We start from the raw sequence: 24,203 nt of genomic DNA, 5'->3' as shown, positions 1-24,203 counted from the left end.
GGAAGATTAACAAAGCTGTTCTGGTCTATCCAGCCTGCGTCTACCTCTTTCCCTCTGGGGTTTATTTTCTTTTGAAGGCACACACCTACTCTGCTGCTCAGGTTTCTGGCTCACTGCCTCCCACTGCAACAGACTGCTAGAGCTCAGGACAGCCTGCTTCTTTCCAGCTTTTCCTTGGATTTTGTTTTATTTTTTTTCCCTTTTGGTCCCTTCTCCCAAGTTCAAGACCTCTTCTCATGGGGGTTTCTGACCCTATCTTTATTAAACCGACACAACACATTATGAGATGTATAACATCACACGTTCATTTGTGTGTATACAACACACATACAAAAAGGTTTAGGTATACTCTGTCATTTGAAATATCTTGATGATCAAATATCAAAAAAAGTAAGTAGGCTCTTTTCAGGTGTGAAGATAGATGTAGGCAGAATGCTCTCTGGATGACTGCCTTAGTTATATGGTGGGCTGGATGAGACTAGCAGACACTGTTTTCACGCTGTGAGATAATAATTGACACATCCCCAAAGCACAGACTTTCAAACAAAGGAGGCACTTAGGACCCAGGGGGATCTCCTATCATCATTCAATTTGTAAATTAACTGTTATTGACTTTTTTTGAAAAAGTCTCTTTTTTCTGTTACATTTCTACGTACATTTACTGTTTAGAAGTAAGTATGTTAATGGCATGCTGCTACTTGCTCAGATGGACTCCAAATCACGCTGGTGTCCTAGTTCCCTTAGAGGAGATTCCTGAAGCCCATGATCTGGTACACAGACGTCCCAATTCATTTCTGTTAAGTGAATGCATCTAAAAACAATTCCTTTCTTACTGAACTTATGTATTCCTTTTTCTAAAAGGTGCTAGTTTCTGTTTAAATAGAAGGAAATTGATCTCTTCTGGAAGCCACATTTGGTGGCGAGCTTTCTGGTGGGTGAGAAGAAGCTAAGCCCAGACACTGCAGCTGGAGTGGCAGGCAACGCCTCATGTCTCGTTCCCAGTAAGAACAGCAAATGGTGATTGTGCATCCGTGTGTCCACCGATCCGTCCATCCATCCGCCCGTCCACCCACCCCGTCAGGTAAATCCCGTCAAGGATTTGGGCTTGCACAGCAGATAATACCCATTCTCTGGAGGACCACCAACACAAAACTACTTGACGTGAACATCCCTGAGTCAACTCATTTGGCAGAGCAAAACAAGTTCATAAACCAGTATGGGTTGGTTGTCTAACATAACTGCTTAGCAAAAAATATGAAGTGTGTGAGATACTGAGAAACAGTAAGCCTTTCTTCAATCTTCTTAAATTTTGTTATGTTGAAATCCATGGCATGCAAGGTGACCTGGAACATCAGACATGAGTGCTACAGAGCTTGTACAGGAGAGCCAAAGCGAACAAAATGAAAGCACTGGCACCTCCCCGCCTTTTTTGGAACCAGGGCATTCAACAAGTGTATTAAATGAGCCACTACCATATGCTCAGCCCTGTAAAGCATGTGGAGATGACAAAACACACTCTTGATCTGCTTTAAATCTGGGGAAGGAGTCCGGGGGTGTGAACATCCCAAGTGGCAGAGCAGGGGGCCCTGCACCAGGCTCCACATGGGGTGTCAGGCGTTTCGAGGAGAGAGCAACTGTGAGGGATGAGGGAAGGCTTCCAGAAGAGGGGCATGCTAACTGGACAGCTGGGGATCACTAATGGGTGCATGAGAGGCAGACAGGGAAGGAAGGAGGCACCATCACAAACCCAGGAGAATGTAGACCAGAGGTTCTCACGGCTTGGATGTGGGCTGGCAGCGTCAGCATCACCAGGGAGCTTGTTAGAGATGTTAATTTCCAGACCTCCCCTAGACCAACCACATCTGTGGGGTGGCACCCAGCAATGTGTGCAAATGAGTTCTCCAGGTGACCCTGATGAACACTCAAGTTTGAGAACCACCGAGTGGGAGCGGGCACCGTCCTTCCTCCAACTGGCTGAGCAAGGGGCCAGAGCAGGTACCAGGTTCTCCTTGTCTGGCTCTGTGACTTCCTGGGGCTTGCCTCCTGCTCCCTCCTTTCTGCAAACCAGCGCCCTGGGGGTTTGGGAGGTCGGGGGCTGCCCACCCACCCTTTCCCAGGCTGCTCAGACCTCACACATGATGTAAACAACAGCTATGCTTCCCACCGGCCTCTCATGCATCTTCCTCAGTGGCTCGTCCTTCTGACCCACAACTGGATGTTGCAACAGCTGGGGGGGAGGGAAGAGCTAAGCAGAGGCGGCGGGGAAGTGGGGCCTCTGTGAGCCCAGAGGACTGGTAGTTATCATTCAGGCCCACTTTCCCTGCAGGTCTAATTGATGGCTCACAAGGCCTGCACCTATCTCCTAACAAGACAGTTGAGAGCAACCTTCGAAGGCGCAGAAGCTACTGGAATTGCACTTCTCTTCAGATCAGCTCATTAGAAAGATCGGCAGGATATTCTGGAAATCGTATTGACTTCATTGAAACGCCTGTGGTCCCTGGAAGGCTGTAAGAATTTGGCAGAGCGTGGCTTCTGTTCTCCTTTCACCACCACAAAGTGATGTACGACTTCTGCTGTTCCACCCTCCCTGGGTGTGGAGTGCATATTCTCCTCAGAAGCACTTAACGTTCACATAACCTTTTCCTTCTGAAGTGCGAGCCCTGGGCCAACCACGCTACTGAAATGGCCCTTGCTCAGGTCACTGTGGCTGTCACGTGGCCTCATGGTGTGCATGTCAGTCGGCAGAAGAGGACGCAACACGGAGGAGCCTGACCAACTCAACAGTGGCCCTGGTCCCATAGTTTCCCCCCAGGCCATCATAGAGGGCAGTTGTTTTACTGGACCTCGGGGGACACCTGCCAAATGTCATGGGTGAGCCAGCCGCCCCTCCAATGGGCTCACACACCTGAGGTAATCATGTGTTATATGTATTTTACCATGATTGAACCTTTTTTCTAAAATGTAAAGTGAGCTATTTTTGTTCCAGTTTTATACACAATCATAAATATGACAATGGAAGTGAAACTGATTTATAGCCCTAGGGCTATGTACTTGGGAATTATATCCTTCCATCCTTTCAGATGTGTTCTATGATCCCCGCAATCTACAGACAGGGAGAGTGAGGGGTGAGGTGCAGTGACCTGCTGAGGCTCCCCCTCTTCCCATGACATAAGCCCAGAAGCCTGCCTGACTCCAGCACAAGGGCACCGAAGCCCTGCGAGATTCTCTGCGTGAAAACTTAGGTCAAAAGAACAAAAATTTGGCGAGTGACCATGTGTTGACAGGTCCACATGTCACCTACTTGCTCCAGTATATCACATCAACACGTAGAATATGCAAGTAACAGTAGAAAGTTCCAGCAATGAACTTGTGGAGAGAATGCAACACTCCCTTGTTCCTTGTGGTAGGCATCTCGGGTCTGGAAGGCACAATGTCCAACTCTAATCCCATCATATCACTAACACTAACAGTCAGCAGCAGAACACATTTGAGTTTTGCCGGGCCCATCTCAGAACTCATGCCTGAATGAAGCATGCCCCTTGCCTTTGAGGGTCTCACAGTCCACAGACATGGACACTAAGACAATCTTTGCTAGACCAAGTCGTGGGGCCCACAATATGGCTGTGCAGGCAAGGGCAGAGGGAGCCTGGGAGTGTGGAGGGAGGCGCCACAGAGCAGGGAGAGGCTCAGGGATGGAGCAGCCAGTGAGAGGACTTCCAGGGGTGAAGGCAGGCAGGCCACCCCCAGCACTTCTGGTCTGAAGGGCAGCTGGCCTTGCTCTAAGGGTACATAGGGGAATTCCCACATGTGAGCAGGGCCAAGATGCCAGGACCTGGATTCTCATCTGTAATCCTGAAACCCAGGCTGCGCCTCCCAGCCTCGCTCCCACTTCTGCCCGAGCACAGGAGCAAGGACCCAAGTGGCCGGAGTCCAGTGTCCTCTGGTTGCCCCACCCCACTCCCACCCTTGGCATCAAGAGCAGTGCAGTACCTGGTGTGGGTCAGGGGACCCACGGGCCGCTCTGGCCTCCTCGGGGGCAGCGCGCCTGGTCTGCTGAGAGAATTGGTCTTGGGTGGCCGTGGCTTTTTGGGCGGTATGGCAGGAACAGAAGGCTTCTGTAAATCCAGTTTTGGCTCTCTCTCTGGTCTTTCTTTAAGTCATTGTTTAAGGAAGCATAAGGAAGACAGAGAGAACTCATGTAAGGGACAGTATCGAAGACTGTGAACTTCTTGCTTCAAAAAAAAAAATCACTGATGCTGTTTGCCAAGGTGAGGATGGAAGCAAAGAGCATCACCTGTTCTTGGTCAAGTTAGAAAAAGTACTAGAGAATCACAGGCCACTGCTCGCCGTTACTCGTGCTGGTCCCTCTGCCCGAGGGTCCTTCCGGTCCCTGCCTAGCCTTGGAAAAGTCCTACTCACACTTCATTGGGCCTACTCACATTTTCCCAGGCTGAAATGTTGCACCATCATGTTCCCTTCTCAATAGCTGGACCCACCCTCAGAGGCACACTTTCCTACTACTCCCTTTCCTGAGCCATGAAGGACAGCCCTTTATAAACAAGCTTCACTTGAATACTTTCTGGGTGTCTCTATGCTTGGCAGGCTGTCAGCCCCCAAGGGCAGGACCCACATCTGGTCATCTGTCTAGGACCTGCATGGGGCCTGGCACTGAACATGTGCCTGGTAAATGGCTGATGGGTTTGGTCAATGCCCAGCGGGACCTGCTGGGTGTGGGGAGGAAAAAGGCCTGTCTCCCAGGTCAGCCTGTGTAGAGTGCCAGGAGCCAATAACAGGGGAGCATTTCAGAAAACAACTGAGTCTGGATTCTCTCTGTGCACAGTTTCACCTTGGAAGGTAAACTGGGACTTCACAGGTAATCAGTTTCCAAGGGTTTGGGGCTTCGCAGTTATTAGAATGAAGTTAAAGCCAGATCTAGTGGCCAAACTGGGCAGGGTTTGGTGGCAGCTTCCTGTATTCTGTCCCAGATTCACCTTGCCCGGTGCGTGGTATGAAGAGCACACACCCACATGCTTTGTAAAGACGGGGCTTCAGAGAGCTGCCTGTTGGGGGACCAGCAGCATTGCTGTGTTCACTCGGAAACTGGAACCCTGAACATGTGTTACCTGCAGACACAAACTCATGTCGTTTGGGTGACCTGGACAACCGGCAAAGCTTTAAAAAGCCCATGAGGTATCATGCAGACTTCACCATCTCAGCCCCACAAGAGTTCAGTAAGGGAGTGTGCTCCTTCCTGGAGTGCTAGGGACTCTTTTCCTGGTCCGCAGGGGCCAGAGGAAGAAGGGCTTTGCTAAAATACTAAGGAGCGGAGATTCCTCCTGCTGGGAGGGACGGGCACTCTGGCAGCCTACAGAACGAATAGGAGAGAGGGTTCGTGCCCACCTACTAGGGAGGTCAAGTCTGAAGGTGGGGCTGGTTCACCAGCTTCCCTGTTGCTTTTCACCAGAGCGTCTGCATCCTGACCCACTGCAGCCTAGAGCAAGGCATCATGAGAGGGGAAGGAAGCAGAAGTGTGTGGCTATTTGGCTAGCCAACCAGGGCGGCTGTTCACACGTAAGCCAAGGCCATATGCTAGTCAGCATGGAACAGAGCAGGCAGTGTCCTCAACACAGAGCCTGGCGAGAAGCCCAAAACCAGCCACATGTCCTCTATGAGGACAGAGGCAGTGTTTAGCTACGTCACAACATGCACACTTCTATCAAAGAACTATTTGGATGGTGCGTATTTTCATTGATCTGTGATGCAGACATGGCCTTCACAGTAAGCTTCTACAACTCAAGTTTTAACTCTTCACTCTGAGAGAAAGACGTATAACTTCTTAAGAACTTGCAGTGTTGGTAAAACTTGTGGCACACTGATATAAAATATTACATTTCACAATAAAGCTTCATGAGGCCACCCAGGTGCACCTCCAAATAATTGTGTGCGCTAATTCAGCATTTCTCTTGTGACTTACAAATAACTGCTTTTTAAAATGGAATTTGCTCTGCCTCCTGTTAATAATAATAACCTAACACTTTCCCCATAAAATGTGTGATCAATCAAATTTGAGACACCTAATAAAATCAGTCCTTCCACAGCATACAGATTTCTTTGGGAGGGACACTCAGGCTGTATAAGTCAAACCCAGCCATAAAACTGACTGTGTGATACAGGTTAGGGTACTTTCCTGAAAATGATCATTTTTGACCCCCTTAAGAGGACTGTGGGCACTGGGCTGCTTCTCCCAATTTGGCCATGCCAGCCCCATCCTCAACATTCCTGACCAGGGACATGTGTCTATAATACAGTAGCCAGAGTCAAAAGCCCAGCAATGACTGACAGCTTTCATTTGTCTGGATGGGAATTTCTCTAAGCCATACTCACTCATCAGCAGGTAATGAGCACCTGGGGCACTAGGCTAGTCAGAAAACGTGGCGGGTACATCCAGGCCCTCTGGGGACTTACACTCGGCATTCTGACTTTGAGGTGCTGCTGGTGTGGGGAAGGTGGTAATTGCAAGAAGCTGGGATGAAAGAGCTCCAATGTGTTAACTGACTAGGCTGGGTGTTTTTCATTTGATGAGAAATGCTGGCCCAAAGAAGCACCACAATCACCCTCTCTCGTATTTCCTTAGACACAGGAAATTTAAAAGCGATCAAAACAAAACCATAATCACCATATTCCAAAGAAAAAGAAAATTCTGTGGGTAATGTGGAGTAGCCCTGTGACAGACAGCTCTGTCCCCTGCTGTTCTGGAAGTGCCAACGAAGATGTGATTTCATACCTTTCTCTTCTGTTCTGTTTGGAAGCGTTTCCGGTCTTTCAGGAGGTATCTTTTTAATTTCATGTTTTCTTTCAGTGGTACCTAGGCAGGGGGAGGATAACAGTTATTAGCAAATGCTTTCCTATCCATTTATTAGACGCACTAGCATTTAAAATATTTATCAGGTACAGCAAAGTCAACAGATTTTTTTCCCCCTAATCTGAGGGCTGGTGTTATCTGGCAAACACAAGCTGCTTAGAAACAGAGCAGAAGCACTTCTAGCATATGTCATTAACTCTGCCTGCCTATACATCTTTAATTTACAAGAACACCACTACTATTTATTGATGTTTAAATCTGACTTCCTTCGGCATCAAAGTAGACACAGGAGACCATGTGGCATGGGTAGAGAATATGTATAAATCAATAAACAAATCCATGGGCATAAGACGATCATTGTTTTATGCCACCAAATTTGGAGTGGTTTGTTATGCAGCAATGGTAACTAGAACATGCATTCTTTTTTAAATTGAAGTTTAGTTAACTTACAATATATTATTGGGTTGGACAAAAAGTTCGTTTGGGTTTTCCTGTAACATCTTATGGAAAAACTTGAATGAATCTTTTGGCCAATCCAATAGTTTCAGGTGTACAACATAGTGATTTAATATTTGTATACACTACACCCCATATAATGTTATTAAAATATTGGCTATATTCCTTGTGCTGTATATTATTACATCCCTCTGACTTATTTTATAACTGTTGTCTGGGCCTCTTGAACATCCCTTTAAGTGGATATAACGAAAAAATAGGTAGTTTTCCCTAGGTCCTTTGGATCTGAATTCCTCAAGTACCACATTTCCCCAAACGTGACAATTTACACTTCCTCTTCATGCACATGGACTGTAGCTGCTCCCTCACCTGGGGTCTTCATCATCGTCAGTGCCTTCAGGTTCATAAGAACACTTGGAAAATAGCTAAAGCATGAAACCCATCACAAGTACTCCTCTGATTTATGGACTTGATTGAGTGACTGACAAATCCCTTATATGACCAACCCTACAGATGGGTGCTTGGTACTAAAATCTCAATCACATGGCATAAGAACCCAAAAGAACTTAATGAGTCCCCTGAACACACACTTTACCTAATCTCTTTAATGACTCACTACAAATTAAACACTGGATCTGATTTCTATCAGTTCTGTACCTGATGTTTTTGTAGTCAAATAACCAAACACAAGGAAATTTGATGAGAAGGAAAAGAGGAATCTACGTCCCTGTCACAAAGCAGGGTCCAAGATTATGCAGGAGGATAAAAGAACAGTAGTAGTCATCTAGGAAGATTAAATGCCAATCATGCTTTACCCCTAGAGATCCAGTACAACCTTTGGTAGAACTGTTTTAAAAGGATAAGAATTTGCCTACCATGCTACAATCTGGTTTCCTAAGGCTAATGAAGAAGTTCAGTACCATTCTGAGAGACACAGGAGGAATGGACAGTCCTATTGCCATGAAGAATCCAACCCTAATGACATTCCAGGCCACCTGAGCCTGGGACCACTCAACTCACCTCCTTGGTCTCCATAACCTGTCACTCAGGCGTCTAGGGAAAAGGGTCTTCAGAAAAAAGCCAATCAAGAGTCTGCTTTCACCTCGGCAAAATAAAATATTTATCCAGCCAGAACCACTAGGTGGCAAAATTAAACTGCTCAACACAAACAAGGATGGGGGCTGAGCAGGAGATGTAATTAACATCCCATTTTGGGGCTTAATCTCTGTAATTCTCAACTACACCGAAGGGAATGGGAAAGGAATGTGAGGTCAAGCTGATTTTTACCCCCAACAGGATGGGCCAGAAGAAAAAAGTCACTCCTAACAAATGGGTTGAATAAACCAATCGGGAAATGTATTCATACTTTAAATGCTATAGTAGAACTATGGTAACTGTAGAATTAAAAACACCCCTGCTCTTCTTCAGTTTGAGTTAATTTTTTAAAATGCCACTTAACTAGCTATTCATGGAGGAATTTCTCCCTAAACTGTGTTTCTAACCATGTTAAAGAGTAGTTCTGCTGGGAACTAGGAATGCTCATCTTTATGTATGAGACGTCAGTGTACAATGAGTTACCAAGTGTTGAACAACGTCAAGCCTTCCTATATTATTCAACCTTAACATCTGAACCACGCAGAAAGAGTGAATTAATTGGACTCTTTTCCAGATGAGAAAAGAGTCACGAGGGAAAGTATTGTTAGAAAAAAACACTTTTTTGTTGTTGGGGGCAAGTGAAGTAAGTACAAATTTTGGTTAACCGCACAGGACAGAAACTGAAAATTCAGCACTACCATCCATGCACAGAGACGCCATGACCCATGGGAAGCAGTTCTTCCTAGGCTGACCCTCAACGGGCAGACACGGGCAAAGCACACAACTAGTTCTTCTGGCCACAAAAGTGGTTTAATTTTTTTAAAAAAGCAAACAAAGCTGGTTGATTCCAAAACAAAGTCTTTCCAGTCATTCTCTTTGAAAGCTAGATTCTGTCGCTGTTGTTGCTGTATTGGGGATACATATTAATGATACATTTGCTTGTTAAGGAAAAATAGGAGTGTATTTAAAACCTGCCTGTTGAGACCAAATCGTTACTTCCCAATTTGGTCATCTGTGGCCTTTGAATCTAAAGCTCTTGAGCTCTACCCAGGATGCTGTAAACATACACAAACAGAAAGATAATGTGTTGACAGAAGCGAGAGGTACATTACCTGCCCCTTGCTTGATCACAGGAGCCGAGGGAGGAGGTGGCTTCTTGGGTCTCTGAAAAATTAATGAAAATGATACCGCATGAGACTGTTGGCAAGCCCGGCCTCTCACATAAGGACCACAGACAGTGTTTTCTAGATGTAGCTTGGACAGTCCAGAGAAGCTCTCCAAAAAATTGAGCAATTCTCTCTCCAGGGATGTCAGGTTTTGGCATCTTTAAACAAACACTAAAATAAATCCAGTCTGCAAAACAAAGCTCTGATAGACAAATGAAATACCATTTCCCCCTTTCTAAATTTGTAACAGCCTTCTGGAAAAGCACTGCTCAGCAAAAATGGCCTGAAACCAGCAAGCACAATGGTACTCCTACGCTGAAACCGCATTTGCAATTAAGATTTAATCTGCTGAATAACCAAGCGATTCAGAAAGAGTCACTGGGAATGGCTCTAAATTAGATGGGCTCTGGCTGTGGGACCTGCAACAAAACACAGGCTGAGGGGCCCCTGCGGCTGGGCAGGGTTCTAAGCCTTTTGCCCCTTTTCACCTCAAGGCTGCGAGGGTCCCCCACAGACCAGTCATACCCTGGACACTGGAACGGAGTTTCTTTGCCTATCAGCTGCTATTTGTTTTTCTCTCACATCCTATCAGAGGGAGATGAGCAGCAATGCAATCAATGGCATCTCCTGGCTCATCCAGGACTGGCTATAGGAGGGAGGCAGTCGGGCTGGACTTGGCAAATGTCCTGGGGCTGAGAGTCCAGCCAGGGCAGAATTCTTGGATGCCATTCTTGGACAGGGGAGAAGGGAGCCAAAGGCAAGGAGAGAACCATCTCATTATCAACGTCATTAAGGGAGACTTCCCTGGTGGTCCAGTGGCTAAGACTCCGTGCCCCCAATGCAGGGGGCCTGGGTTTGCTCTCTGGTCAGGAAACTAGATTCCACATGTGACAACTAAAATGATTCTGCATGCCACAACCAAGACCCAGACCAGCCAAATAAAGAAGTAAATGAATAGTTTTTGAAAAAACATCATTAAGGAAAGATGGACTTGGGGAAGGTTTGAGCATATGATCCGTGTTGCTGCTGATACTTCTCCTGACCCTCTCTGGCTATCATATACTTGTGATTTTAAAAAAGCTCCACAGACTCTTCTGCATGCTGAAAAAGTACTGCTGTGACCAGCCAAAGCCCCCAACCATCCTCAGCCCAACCTACCCGTGCCTCCCGGTTTCTGATACAGTACCAGGGCACAGGAAGAGATGGTTTTCAGTAAAACCCACAGAATACAAGACCCACAAAGAGCTATCTCAGAGAGCATCACAGCATGCAGGCTCTGGATATGAAATTTCAGCTCTCCTCTATGAGCGGGGTGACTTGGCCAAGTGACCCCGAGTAAGAGTATAACATGGTGGGCAAGAGGTGGGGCTTCAGAATGTGGCCATCATTACACAGCTTGGCTCTTTCCATTTTTACCCGTGGACGCTGGCCAAGTGACCTCACCTAAATGAAAGCTCTCATCTGTAAAATGGAGATAGTATTATTACTTCCCTCTTAGGAGGAGGTGGTTTCACAAATGGAGAGAATCAGTAAGCACCATTTCATCCAAGCCTCATGACAACTCTGTAAGGAGTGATATTATCATGCCCATTTTCCAGATGATATAATTGAGGCTGCAAGAGATGAAGTCATTTCCCAAAGTCACCAGGCTAGTAAACGGGACAGGGGGCCAAGAGTCCAGGCCAGGGCTATCTGCCCTGTAGGCATGCTCTTAACTCCTGTGCAGTGGCCATGCTGCCAAAGGGCATCCACAGACCAACCATCTCACGGCCATAAACCACACAGAGTTTACAAAAGCACAAGGAATTGTGGTATGTTAACATTAAGGAGGGAAAAAAGGGTATCGAATTGCAGCTAGAGTATGAGCTCAACTATGTTACAATGCATTCAGAATGTGAAAAAGACTGGAAAGACAGAAATCTATAATGCTGTTCTCTTGTAGGATTATGAGTGCATATGTGTGCTTCCTTAATATTTTTCTGTACTGTCTACATGCGTCCAAACTTCATTATAAAAATAAAGAAAGAAGGATGCTGCAAGGTCCCCTCTGCATGCGGGCAGGCCCTCCACCAGTCCAATGTGCTCCATTCCCAGGGCTTACTGCTCTCTCCCCTGTTGCCAGCCCCTTCCAGTTCTCTACCCTGGCTCCTTTCCCCTCCTCTTCTCTGTCTTTGTAGAAATGAGACTGGGGACAGATATGTTCACTGAATGAACTTATGGTTGAAACCCTGCCAATTAACCTTCCTTTACCTCCAGATCAGAGTCATTTCTTATGCATGAAACTGCCAACACCCTCCAGCCCAATTCTTCCCAGCCTAGCCCCAACCATGCCCACCCCCTGAACGGCTTTCTCACTCTCAGTTGTTAGAACGTTTTTCTAACCAATTTCACATGAGCCTCCTCTTGCTGAGGCCGTTCCCCCAGCGACCTGGCCTCAAACCACAGGGCCTCAGATAAAAAAAGACAATTACAAGTCATCATATTTTCCAAGATTACTGTGCAAATGAAAAAGAAACCCTTAGTGTTGTGTCAGATTTGGCATGAAACAGACACATGAAATGTGACAGGGCGGGGCAGAGGGACACCAAGAGAGGGGACAGGAAGTACTGTGTCCCTGACGTGTGTGGAGAGCAGCCATGCCAAGTGCCTGCTCAGAGGGCAGAGGAAGGAGACAGGGGTGTAAGGTGGTATCAGGAACCCTGGCAGCTGTGGAGGCAGGTGGGGCAGTTTGGAAAGGAAGGAGCAGTTTGTGAGCTGTCTGTCTTGTATCCACCAAGCCTGATTGACGCTGGCCAGGTGCCTGCTTTGCTTAGTAGCAGAGGAGGTTTACAAGTTGTCCTGTTTTTTTTCCCTTTGATTTACTTCACTCCCTGATTCCATCAAACTTAGCCTTCCTGCCTCCTTACATGAGAAATGATGCCACATTTTTTCAAAAGAGAGGTCCTTGAAGTTAATTCTAAACAAAACCAGGGTTCCTTGTAGCTCTAGACTGCCCCTCCCCAAACGATGAGTAAAGTATTCATATGAGCTGACAATGGTGTTTTCTTTGAATGCTACAGGAAGACAGGAAAGTGAGAACTGAGAAAGCAGAGTGGGTAAATTGGTGGTAGTAGAAAATTCATCACAAGAGTTCATGATTCTCAAATAAAAAGACGTAAGCATGTCACATAATTGATTTTCCAAGATAAGCAGTAGGTCAATGCTTTCTCTATTGAGTTTACCAGCATTAACTAGCTCCTGTAGGTGCTCAGACAGAAACAGCCTTTCAACTCAGTCAAGTATTTTAAGTCATGAGTTTTTTAGAGGCACTTGTTCTATTTATTCTCCTCCCTCCATAGTGAAAATAAAACACTCCAGCTCCAAGCCCAGGTGGTGTCATCCTGCTCAACTGGCAGGCTGGTGCTAAGAACAGAGAATGTCAGAGCTCTGAGTGATCTGAAGGTCTCCTTTAAGCTGAGGAAACTCAGGCCCAGAAGGGCCATGTTAACAGGAGCTAAAATACATCTGTCATTGTCCAGACTGTGGCAATTCATTAAAAAAGAACCAACATGAAAATATTCCTCAGAAAATCAATGAGCCGACATCTTCTAATTTCTGGGCGAGAAGAATGCCTTCCCTGGTCCTCATATGTGCAGGGCATACAGGCCCATGTGTGCGTGTGCCTCCCTGTGTGGAAATCTGTGGCTTGGACACAGAAGCAAACACCATCCTTCAAAGGATATATGAACCAGATTTCATTTCTTCCTATTATGACCAGGAAGGAAACAGAGTTGGGTGTTCTGGAGTGAAGACAGCAGGAAGGCAAGTTTTGCATCCTGCTGAAGGATTTCATCATCGATTCTGCCTTTGCGTGGCAAGTCTGGCCAGTCCTAACCATCCTCCTGGGCAAGAACTGTGACTTGTCACTATGCTTCAAAAGCCAGTTTGTCTTCAGAGTTCTGGCCACAGACACATGACTTGCTGAAAGTAACCAGAGGAGTGGACTCCTAATGGCTGGGTGCCCTTCAGGGGCCTTTGTCAGGGGGAGATGGTAAGGTCGTGGAAGCCGATTTCAGCCTAACTTTGAGACTGAAGGAAGCCCTCCTCCAGGCCCCTGGCTAAGTTTTCTGGAGGTGTCTGCATGTAAGGCTGGATGGGGGACACAAATACACAGCTCCTGATCAGGGTACCCCTCATGGCTCTAGAAACACATAGAAACCTCCACTCTGCCCTTTTCTCTCCTGTCCCTGGTGGATTGACAACACTTTTGAAGAGTGCATCTTCTTCAAAAGGGGGGCTATGCCCCTCTGTACCCTACAGAGTTCCCCCCACAGGAGATCCCTGAGAGCTACCACAAAACCTGCTCTCGGGAGGGTCTCTCTCGAGTTGCCTCTTCTTGGCCTCCGGGCCGGTGGCCTATATCCACAGTCTCCCTCTTGGCTGGGCCCATCCAGATTGTTGGCCTGCTGGGTAGTTACCCCGGCTTTGGTGTTTGGTTTCTCCTTAAGGTGCTCTCAATTCAACCCCTTGGCTTGCCTCCTCATTCTATCCATCCCACCTTGAAAGTGATGCCTTGATTCCATGGCCAGACCTCACAGCTGCATGGTGGATCTGGACCCCGTTTTGTATGGAAAAGAGAAATCTGACAAGGGACCTGGCTTTCCCTGCCCCTCCCTCTACTCTTCCTCCTCTCTCATACTATCACAGAGAGCAGCTAGGAGGAGGATAGGGGCAGAAGGAAGGGAAGGTACACCTTGTCACCAAGTGACCAAATGACAAGGCATTCCTTAGTGCCAAATGTATATTAACCATGCTCCTAAGGACTGAATATTTGCCCACTGAATGAACACAAAGTTCTTCTGTTGAAACCTAACACCCAGGGTGGTGGTATTTGGGGATGTGGCCTTTGGGAAGAGATTGATCATGAGGGTGGAGCTCTCATGAATGAGATTAGTGCCCTTAAAAAGTAGACCCCAGAAAGCTCTCTCACCCCTTTCACCACACAAGGACACAGCAAGAAGACAGTTATCTACGAACCAGGAAGGGAGCCCTCACCAGATGCCAAATCTTAGACTTCCTAGCCTCCAGAACTGTGAGAAAGGAATTTCTGTTGTTTATAAACCACCTAGTCTATGGTATCTGTTATAACAGCCTGAACTGACTAAGACACATACTGTTAGACCCTATGAAGGTGAAGCTTGGGACACGGGGTCTGCCTTCAAAGAGATTATAGTTCAGATGGCATGATGAGAAAGAATCACTTCAGGCAAGAGTATACTGAATGAGCTGCTCAGCTGGGAGAACAAAAGCTGTAAGTACCAACAGAGAAGGAAGAAGGTGCCACCCAGGCCATGTCAGAGAAACTCAGTTGGGGTTCTGTCATTAGGCCATCATTATCAACACCTCAATGATCCCCATCTCTGCAGGTAAAATTACCCAGAAAATCAAATGTACAGACAAATAATGTCAAAGGCAAGTTGTATTCATCATGCTGCTTATTAATAAGCACATATTTCTTTTTGGAAGACTAAAAAGAAGGAAAGAATTCATTGGGCAACTTCAGAAATTAGAAAGGATAGTGGTTCTCAAAAGGATGAAGCTCATGACTAGGAATAAAGAAAATTCTGGCCGAGAATAGTGCTGTAAACTAGATTATCAGATGATGAGGGCTAAGGTAAGGGGCCTTCTGAGAACTTGGTAAAGAGAATGTGGTCCAAGTTAAACCACCAAAGTCACCTAGAGAGGATGAGCCATCATGGGAATCAAGCAAGAGAGATCCTTTCCTATAAAAGTTTGAAACCTACACAACTCCCACCGAACCATCTTAAGGTTGGCACTCAGTTGTAATGGAGAATGTGGGAAACCCACTTGATTGTACCGCTGTGTGTCCAAAGATGGATGATGAATGGGAAGTGTCCAATCAGCCATGAAAACAGAGAAAAATGGAGAGCTGCTGAGGCCACAGGTGTGGGGTTTTCATCAGCATTATCTGGGCTTTGCTGAACTTAACACTCAGTTCCCTTGGCTCACCCTGCCCTCTGGTGCCTGAGGGACCTCAAGCTACAACTATACGACCCTTTGTGAAAGTAACTAGATCCTTTTCATTCCGTGCTCTCCTGGAAAGTACCAAACAAATGTGGTTTCCTATAGAATCTGGATTTTAAGGAATCATGCCCACAGGGAGCAAATGCCCAGGGCAGGCAGACCCATGTGCTCCAGATGGGCTGATATTTCAGTTCTTGTCATGATTAGTAAGCTGCCAGTCTGCTTCTCGAGTAAGCCTCTGTGAGTTTGCGTCACAGTCACAAGTACCCTTCGAACTCTTCAAGGGTAGGGTTCTGTGTCCCTGAGGCCGAGAGGCAGACCCTCCACTAGGGCAACGTCTCTGGGCCTCTCAGCAACGCCCTGATTCTCGACATGGCACAAGCTCACTAGCCCCCGAATCCATGCAGGCAAGCACAGTACCATCGTCTGGTGATCAGAACACTTTCTCTTTTTAAAAGAACTGGATCCCGAGACTTTCTTAAAACACTATCTTTCAGAAACAGTACCTTTCAGGATACCTGTTCTATTCTTCTTATTATTATTACTGTTAATTTTAATGATGAAGATGTTTCTGCAGTTCAGAGTCTAAGTTCCCTGCTTTCCCTCAGTCCTGACAACAGAGCATGTACAACCCTTCATTCAGAGCTCTCAGAACATTTAATCTTTCCATTCTAATATTCAATTTTCCTGTTGAGGCTCAAAATAAACAGGCAGCCACTGAATCTAGGTTCTCTTATAAACGGCTTATATAATTGTTCTAAAATCTGCACCCAGAGATTGACCAGTGCTCTCAGAAATGTCTTAGGGAAAAGCCCCCGAGTCTTTGCAAGGCCAGTGCAAGAGAACCCTCTGAAAGAAAGACCTCCAGGAGTTCCAAAAGGCCCGGCAACAACCACCTGAATCCACACCCCAGAAGAAAATACGCCAGCCTTGTCAGAAGGCTTTGCTGATGCCTACTGATTCAAGAGGTCTGTCGTTGAATAAATGCTGTGTGTTGCTGTCTACCCTAATCATCGCACATCGTCCTCTTTTCTGGGTGAGTGACTGCAACCCCAGCCACTGGCAAGACAAGATGACATCTGCTGAATCCGATGGCAGAATCATGTTGCAGGCTCTGTCATTCACATTGTGCATTCGTGTTAATGATTCTAATCATCTTTACACAGTCAACTCCGCATACGACAGCCCTGTCTCCAGTCACACTGTCACCAACTCACCAACACTCTGGGTGCAGTAATAAAGGCTGGTGTAACAACCAGTGCAAAGCTGGTTGGTGGGTTTTATAGGTCAGAGGGGATGAAAAGGATGTAATACTTTGAATCTTCTAAAAGCTAAATGTCACATTATACAATCACTTCTCAGCTGTAGGTATTACTTTGTCTGACAGGTATAACTATTGTTTCCCTAAAATTGAGTTTTCTGCTTCTTAGGAACAAAGGTAAAAGACCTATCAGAGAGAGAGTAGCTGCCTGTCTGGGGTGGGAAAGATGCCCATGGGCCCCCAAGAGCATGCATGCCTCAGTGAGCAAGCCAAGACGAGTCCACTCATCACTGACAACTTCACTCTCTCAGCAGGAGTCCTCCTGCAATACTTTATGTAACAGAGCAGGGCTTCTAGAAAAGTATGCCATGGACTCTCACTTGAGTGAATTTACTGCCCCATAAAATATGACTGGGGACTAGAAGGCAGGGTGTTACAAGGTAGGCAATCACAGGCTTTGTCCATTTCTTAAAATAATTATCCAGATTTTACCTCAGCATTCAAAACCATACTACCTCAGTCAGAATCAAGAAGGTGGCAAAAGTCTGGTAGGATAGCGAGCTTGCTAAGATCCCTTAGCCAGAAGGAGAGGCGTCACTATGGAGGCCTTGGCATCCAAATGCTTTGGATGTGAACACCCTTTATCAGGCTCAAACAGGTAGTCTGGGTGGTCCCCTGCTACCCAACTCTAAGCTCACAAGGACAGCGGCCATGTGAGTCTTCTTCACTTCCATCAACCAGTATGGCACCCTGTCCAAGGAAGGAACCCAATAGATACAGAGAAGATGAATGAATAAACATAAAATATCACTGCCAGGCAGCAGATGCCCACCAAATATGCAAAGGACATGAAGATTATGCCATCCTGTACTCGCTTGTCTCTACACATACATAAGGCACTAGATTTCTTTTTAAAGGCTATTCATCAAAGTTCTTAGATGCATTGGGATCCCCAGGGAAGCTCACCAGGACACCAAGCTAACACTGTGCTGATGTGATGAACTGGAGTCAGATTTCTACCACTGCACAGTTTTAGCTGGAGTCTTCTCACACTTGTGCTAATAGTAATTACAAAGACTGGAATAGTTAATATGTATGGGGCATTCGCAAAGGACCAGGCGCTGTGCTAAGGAATTCATATATGTCATTTTGGTTAATCTTCTCAATAATTTAACAAGTCCGGTATGATTATTCCTGCAATTTGATAGATGAGAACACAGTTGTCACTCAGTATTCATGGGAGATTGGTTCCAGGAACCCTGCAGAGAGCAAAAATCCACAGATGTCCAAGTCCCTCATGTAAAATGGGAGAGTATTTGCATATAACCTATGCACATCCTCCCCTATTCTTTAAGTCATCTCTAGATTACTTATAATATCTAATACAAAGTCAACGCTATATAAATGGTTGTAAATACTATGTATATAATTGTCACTACACAGCAAATTCAAGACATCCAAGCTTTACTTTTAGGAACTTCCTGAAATTTATTGTTTAGTATTTTCGACCCAAGGTTGATTGAATCCACAGATGCATCAGATCCAGAGATACCGAGGAAACAGTCAATGAGTTGATCTTGAACAGAACAATTAAGTGACAGGGCCAGGATTCAAGTTCAAGTCTATTCAATGCTGCAGGCTAGAGTCACAACCACGTTCTATAAATGTCTGCCAAACCTCCTTCCTGTGTCTTACAGTTTTAAACATTTACTATACAGATACTACCAAGGGCTAGTGTCTTTTTTTTTTCCTCAGGGATGAATTCTGTTAGCCAATAACCCACCACTACAACCATTATCAATAAAAATGGCTCAAATGATTTTGCTTGGTGGAAGATGTCTACTGAATGGTGACCCTTCTCTGTTCTATGAATTTATTCTCCTCCTAAAATATGGTTTGATATTAGAAGGTGGGGTTGTCATCACTTAGACAGACACCTGCATTTACACCAGAGCTTCCCAAACCATAATGTGGAAACAGATCACCTGGGGATCTTGATAAAACGTGGGTTCTGATGCACAGGTCTAGGGTGGGGTTCAAGCATTTCTAACAAGCTCCAGGTAAGGCTGACGAAGTGTGGTCCCCAGACCAGCAGTGTCTCAAGGATCTAGAAAACACTGGGAAGCAGAATTCTCTGAACCTCAAACTTAATTCCCAGAGAGAATACAGATGTGGAACCAAGCATCCTTCAGCTAAACAAGAAAGACAGCTATCAAAAAGCCTAAAAGGTGTAGCCCTTTGTTCAAACCAATCTACAGGCCATAATCTTGGTGGGTACAAACACCATCTGGCTCTTTGAACAATCATATCCATCCATCTAAGCAGTGTATACACCACCAATGCTGTTTAGTATCCTTGGTAATCAACCCACTAGTATTGTAGCTACCTTTTCCGAACCTCAATTCCCTGGGAATGTGATGGGTCAAAGTTTATGGTCCAGTAATAGAGCCCCCATGGGCATGAAGAGAACACAGGCCAGCCAAGTGGGCAGAAGGCAAGAGAAAGCCTGAGCCAAGAGCTCTGAGCTGAAGAACAGCTTGGAAAAGACCAATTAGACCAAATCACTGTACCCTCTTAGAATATAAAGTGCTTCTAACTTTTCAACATTTCCCGTTAGAGTGTCATCAGAGAAACACCATGCTTGCCGCAAGCCAAACAAAGATGGACTGGCTCATTTAAACCACAGCATTGTAAAAATGGGTTCTCACAAAGAAAGAGAAAGTACAGATCAGAGGGATACACACACACACACAATGGGCATGTGTGTGTATTTGTTGTTTAGTTGCTAAGTCATGTCCGACTCTTTGCGACCCCATGAACTGTAGCCCACCAGGCTCCTCTGTCCATGGAATTTCCCAGGCAAGAATACTGGAGCTGATTGCCATTTCCTACTCCAGGGTATCTTCCCAACCCAGAGATCGAACCCACGCCCCCTGCATTGGCAGGCAGGTTCTTTACCACTGAGTCACTAAGGAGCCCACGCATGTGTATACCTGGCCAAAGATGTGTACACACACACACAGAGCTGGGAAGATCAGGCCTCATCCTGCATCCTCAGCTTCACAATGTGCTTTTCAGCCTCTTCCATAACATTAGCCACTTCACCACCCAAGGACACACTGTGCAGGATACAGGCCATCCACTTAGCACTGGAGCCCCCAATGGTTTCTGTCATTTATTTGGTTGCTTAAATGCTCCAGGTACCAAACCAAGTGCTTTGCACACATCATCTTGTCTAGTCACACAACGACCCTAGAAGAAGGCTCTCTGATGAGGAAACTGGGGTTTGTGGAAGGTCACAGACTTGTTCACACACACCAGGTATGGGGCAGTCGGTCCATCAAACTAAAATGCCAGGGCTCTTCAACAACAGATGTCCTCACCCCGCACCCCCAGCCCGACATGGAGGCCGCAACTCTGACAGCAGGTGGTGCACTGAGAGCCAAGCCGCAGAGACTTACGTTTCCCTCCTTCTCAAAGTCAGGTGGCAGTAACTTGACGAAGTTGTCAGGAAACACTCCTCGTCTGCCGTTCAGCTCTCCTTCCCACCAGCCCACGTCGATGCAATCCTAGGAAACAGGAGATCAGAGTGAGAAAGGGGGCAAGCGCCTCACGGAGAGCTCCGACATCCCTTTTAGAGAGATGGAAGTGTTTTCTCTGAGGTGGCCATCAATGGTTCCTAAGACTCAACAGCACAAACCCCAAAGTTGGATGGGAGGACAAAAGTTCCGGTGTCCTAGAGCTGCCAGCTGGGACTCCAATCCCAGTGTGGCTTTTAGAGGCCCTGCAGATGGTGATTGCAGGCATGAAATTAAAAGACATCTGCTCCTTGGAAGAAAAGTTATGACCAACATAGACAGCATATAAAAAGCAGAGACATTACTTTGTCAACAAAGGTCCGTCTAGTCAAGGCTATGGTTTTTCCAGTGGTCATGTATGGATGTGAGAGTTGGACCGTAAAGAAAGCTGAGTGCCAAAGAATTGATGCTTCTGAACTGTGGTGTTGGAGGAGACTCTTGAGAGTCCTTTGGACTGCAAGGAGATCCAACCAGTCCATCCTAAAGGAGATCAGTCCTGAATATTCATTGGAAGGACTGATGTTGAAGCTGAAACTCCAATACTTTGGCCACCTGATGTGAAGAACTGACTCAGTGGAAAAGACCCTGATGCTGGGAAAGATTGGAGGCGGGAGGAGAAGGGGATGACAGAGGATGAGATGGTTGGATGGCATCACTGATGTGATGGACATGAGTTTGAGTAAACTCCGGGAGATGGCGATGGACAGGGAGGCTTGGCGTGCTGCAGTCCATAGGGTCACAGAGAATCAGACATGACTGAGTGACTGAACTGACTGAGAGCAATAACATCTTTTACCCCTTCTTAGAGATAGGAGAAAATATATTTTCTTCATTTTAATTTTAACACAATGAAATTATTTCATTAACTGCAAATGTGGGTTAGAAAACATCACACACACAAATGTTCTCTTTGATTAGCCTGTCACAAAGCTTGTTGAAATTAAGAAGGGCTGGGTGACAGTCAGCCAAGCGGGAGAAAAATCCCACTCTGTGCAAGCTCATTAATGCACCTTCTCCCCCCCGTGTTGAGGGGGCACAGTCGTCATCATGAAAAGCCCTTCTCCCCACCCTCCAGAGCTTAGTGTGTGCTCACTAAATGAAAGAAGAAATCTATTCATTCTTCCAGATCAAACCTGCTTCCCTTGGAATAACCCCTATTATGCTCATACACTTGTCGAACGTTTGAGTGCCTACTCTGTGCCAAGTCCTGGGGACAGAGCTCAGCGTAGCCTTCACAAACTTCCATCCCGAGCCTAAGGGCCCCTTGGTGCTCCCAGGTACTCACCCTCATACCAAAGAACCACCTGCAGGTTTCCCCATCCTCAGTGGGTGGTAAGTTTGATTTTCTCTAGTTCAATAATAAATCTCGTATTTGTTCTCTGGGTCCAATTGCACTTCTCCCACCTCAATCCAAGACCTACTGGCCTGTTGTCAATCTATTCACTTGGGCATTTAATCCTTCCCTGTGTATGTACAACATACGTACCACTGTCGAGAGCATGTCGTTGAGTAAAAACCCAATTCTCAGACTGTGATCGACAGCTTCCAGCTAAAACCCCAAATGAGCAAAAGCTTTCCCCCAGAAAAACGCTTTTAAAATAAATTCTCAAGAAAGTGAGGAATTCCTGCTCAGGGCCCACACAGACACACTTGTGGTCCTTCACGATACCGGTGGGGCTGGGGGAGGGCTCAGGCAGGCTCAAGCAGCAGATGTGCAGCTGGCCTCGGGCCTGGCACTGAGCCCTTGGAGGCCCTGGCTTATGTGACTCATGTGTGCCTTGCTAGAGCATCCAATCCAGCAAAGAGAGAAACACAGCTGAATTTTTCACCATCATACCCCCAGCTCAATGCCACGTATAAGAAGTATTTCTGGAATCAATGAAGGCTCTTTCTAACCGCGAGTTCTGTGATCTCCCTCAGTCCAAGACTAGGATTATTGCAGGACAAGATCATCTCTATCTGCCCCAAGCTGTGAGGATTCTATGTAAGTTAAGGCAGAGTCCGCCTCAGGTGAGAAGTATATGCTCACCATCGTCTCTTCCCACAGGGGTAACTGTTACAAGGCTAGACCAACTCTTTAGAAGAGAACATAGGTTTGGGAAGTGGGTCCTACATCACCCCATAAATTCTAGTCCCAAGCAACATCCTTAGACAAAGACCCTTGAAGCATCAAGTGCAGATTTACTCAGAACAAAACAAGGTTCAAAAAACTTAGAATCTGAAAGAATGCTTATCTTTTTTGGAAAATGACAATGTGAAGCGGAGCTAAGTATTTTGGTCCTGCCCACGTCACATCACTCCCTGAGCAATCTAGCATCAGTCCCAAAATAATGGATTCACGAACAGGGGTTGTGGAAGCAGAATATGATGGGTTGTGAGTTTCTTCCATCTCTGAGAAACCATTATGTTCTCAACAGGATCAGGAAAACTTACGAAGGAGTAGGGGTGGGAATTCTTTACTCCTAATCCTTAAAAATTAAGTCTTTCAATCCAGAGCCTCTGTTTCTGAGGAAATGCCTGGCATAGTTTTTTTCTCTTGTTTTTTTCTGGACAAGTTCTTGTCATCTTCAAAACCCAACTTGAAATTCACCTGTAGGAAAGTGACTATAATGAAAGCTTTTATCTTTTCTCTAACACTCAGAACTGTGTTAATTTGCATTTCATGATATTCTATTTAACAAACAACTATTACATATAAAATATATGTCAATTCATTCTGTAGGCACCAAACATTAAATGTGCAAAAGAACATGATCCCTAACTCCAGGGAGCTTAGAGATGTGTGTGAAACATACACATGCACACTAGCACTCACATAACATACAAAGTCCTTTTTTTGATAACTGTATCAACCATGAGCTCTGGTACCAAAGAGAAAAGAATCATTAACAGCTTTTCCAATAATCTTAGATCTTTTCATGTGTGAAGGGTTTGCTTATATGAGGGCTGAATTTTTCTCCACGTTCATTTCAGATCATCTGATACAGACTTAGGTCTATAAAAGGCACTCAAATATTGTTTAGTGCTGTCTTTCTTTTGAAGGCTTTTTTTTAAACTTTCTAAATGGTGCAAATCCATGCTTCCCATTAGCCTTATGCAATCAGTAACCCAAGAACCACTGTAATGAAGCTTTCTGTTTTATATGCCAGAAAAACAATAAAGAACATTTTAATAAGCAAAAGCATATTCAGAATAACTTCAGAACTTATGCATGCCTACAGGGAAAAACAGTGCATATGACAGTATATCTATTATACCTCCCATCAGTGATGAATAGCTCGGATGGCTCATCTGGGTTCTGCTTTTTAAGGAAAACATGAATAGTGCTAATCGGTGTATAATTCAAGGTATGAGAGGGGAAGCGTGAAGGTGGAACACAGTGTGTCTAATTATTCTGACCGGTATAAGAACAAACACAAGGTTCATGGATAAGCACACTGAAGAAAGAAAACTGACAGCATGACTTAGAATACTAAGAAAAATGAAAAGGGCATCTGCTGCAGGACAGAAAATAGCCACAGGTCAAGATGCCTGCAGTGGGAGCGAGATTTAGAGAACTGAGACTTTTTTTCCCCCCTAGCAATAGAAGCTAATTTAAGGGAAACAGGAAAAATTCTGACAGCAAACTGAGAAGTGAAAATAAGTCCTCTTCAACAAACCAGACAGAAGAACGAGGCTTTTGGTGGCAGAGATGAAGAGAGAATTATTTGTCCGAGGGCTCTGCTTCCAGAAGTGTGAAACAGCAGCAAATTCAATTTATT

General features: G+C 45.6%; 1 protein-coding gene across 12 annotated transcripts in view; it reads right to left on the bottom strand.

Moving 5' to 3' along the window:
- Positions 1 to 24,203, bottom strand: part of SH3KBP1 (SH3 domain containing kinase binding protein 1) — a 350,398-nt gene that overhangs the window by 46,515 nt on the left and 279,680 nt on the right. For 10 of the 12 annotated variants that reach the window (XM_081566026.1, XM_081566027.1, XM_081566033.1 and 7 more), the window contains 4 exons: positions 20,326 to 20,433; positions 9,526 to 9,577; positions 6,785 to 6,865; positions 3,991 to 4,150 (listed from right to left, as the gene is read on the bottom strand). In XM_081566026.1, coding sequence (XP_081422152.1) covers positions 3,991 to 4,150; positions 6,785 to 6,865; positions 9,526 to 9,577; positions 20,326 to 20,433 — 401 coding nt within the window. The remainder of the gene's footprint in view (positions 1 to 3,990; positions 4,151 to 6,784; positions 6,866 to 9,525; positions 9,578 to 20,325; positions 20,434 to 24,203) is intronic. The other 2 variants (XM_081566029.1, XM_081566032.1) reach the window with 1 other exon arrangement.

This window comes from Giraffa tippelskirchi, chromosome X (assembly GCF_054371585.1).
Source record: "Giraffa tippelskirchi isolate mGirTip1 chromosome X, T2T-mGirTip1v1.2.pri, whole genome shotgun sequence".
Taxonomy (NCBI): Eukaryota; Metazoa; Chordata; class Mammalia; order Artiodactyla; family Giraffidae; genus Giraffa; species Giraffa tippelskirchi.
The sequence above is the reverse complement of the archived record's forward strand: the minus strand, read 5'-3'. Positions and strand labels throughout refer to the sequence as shown.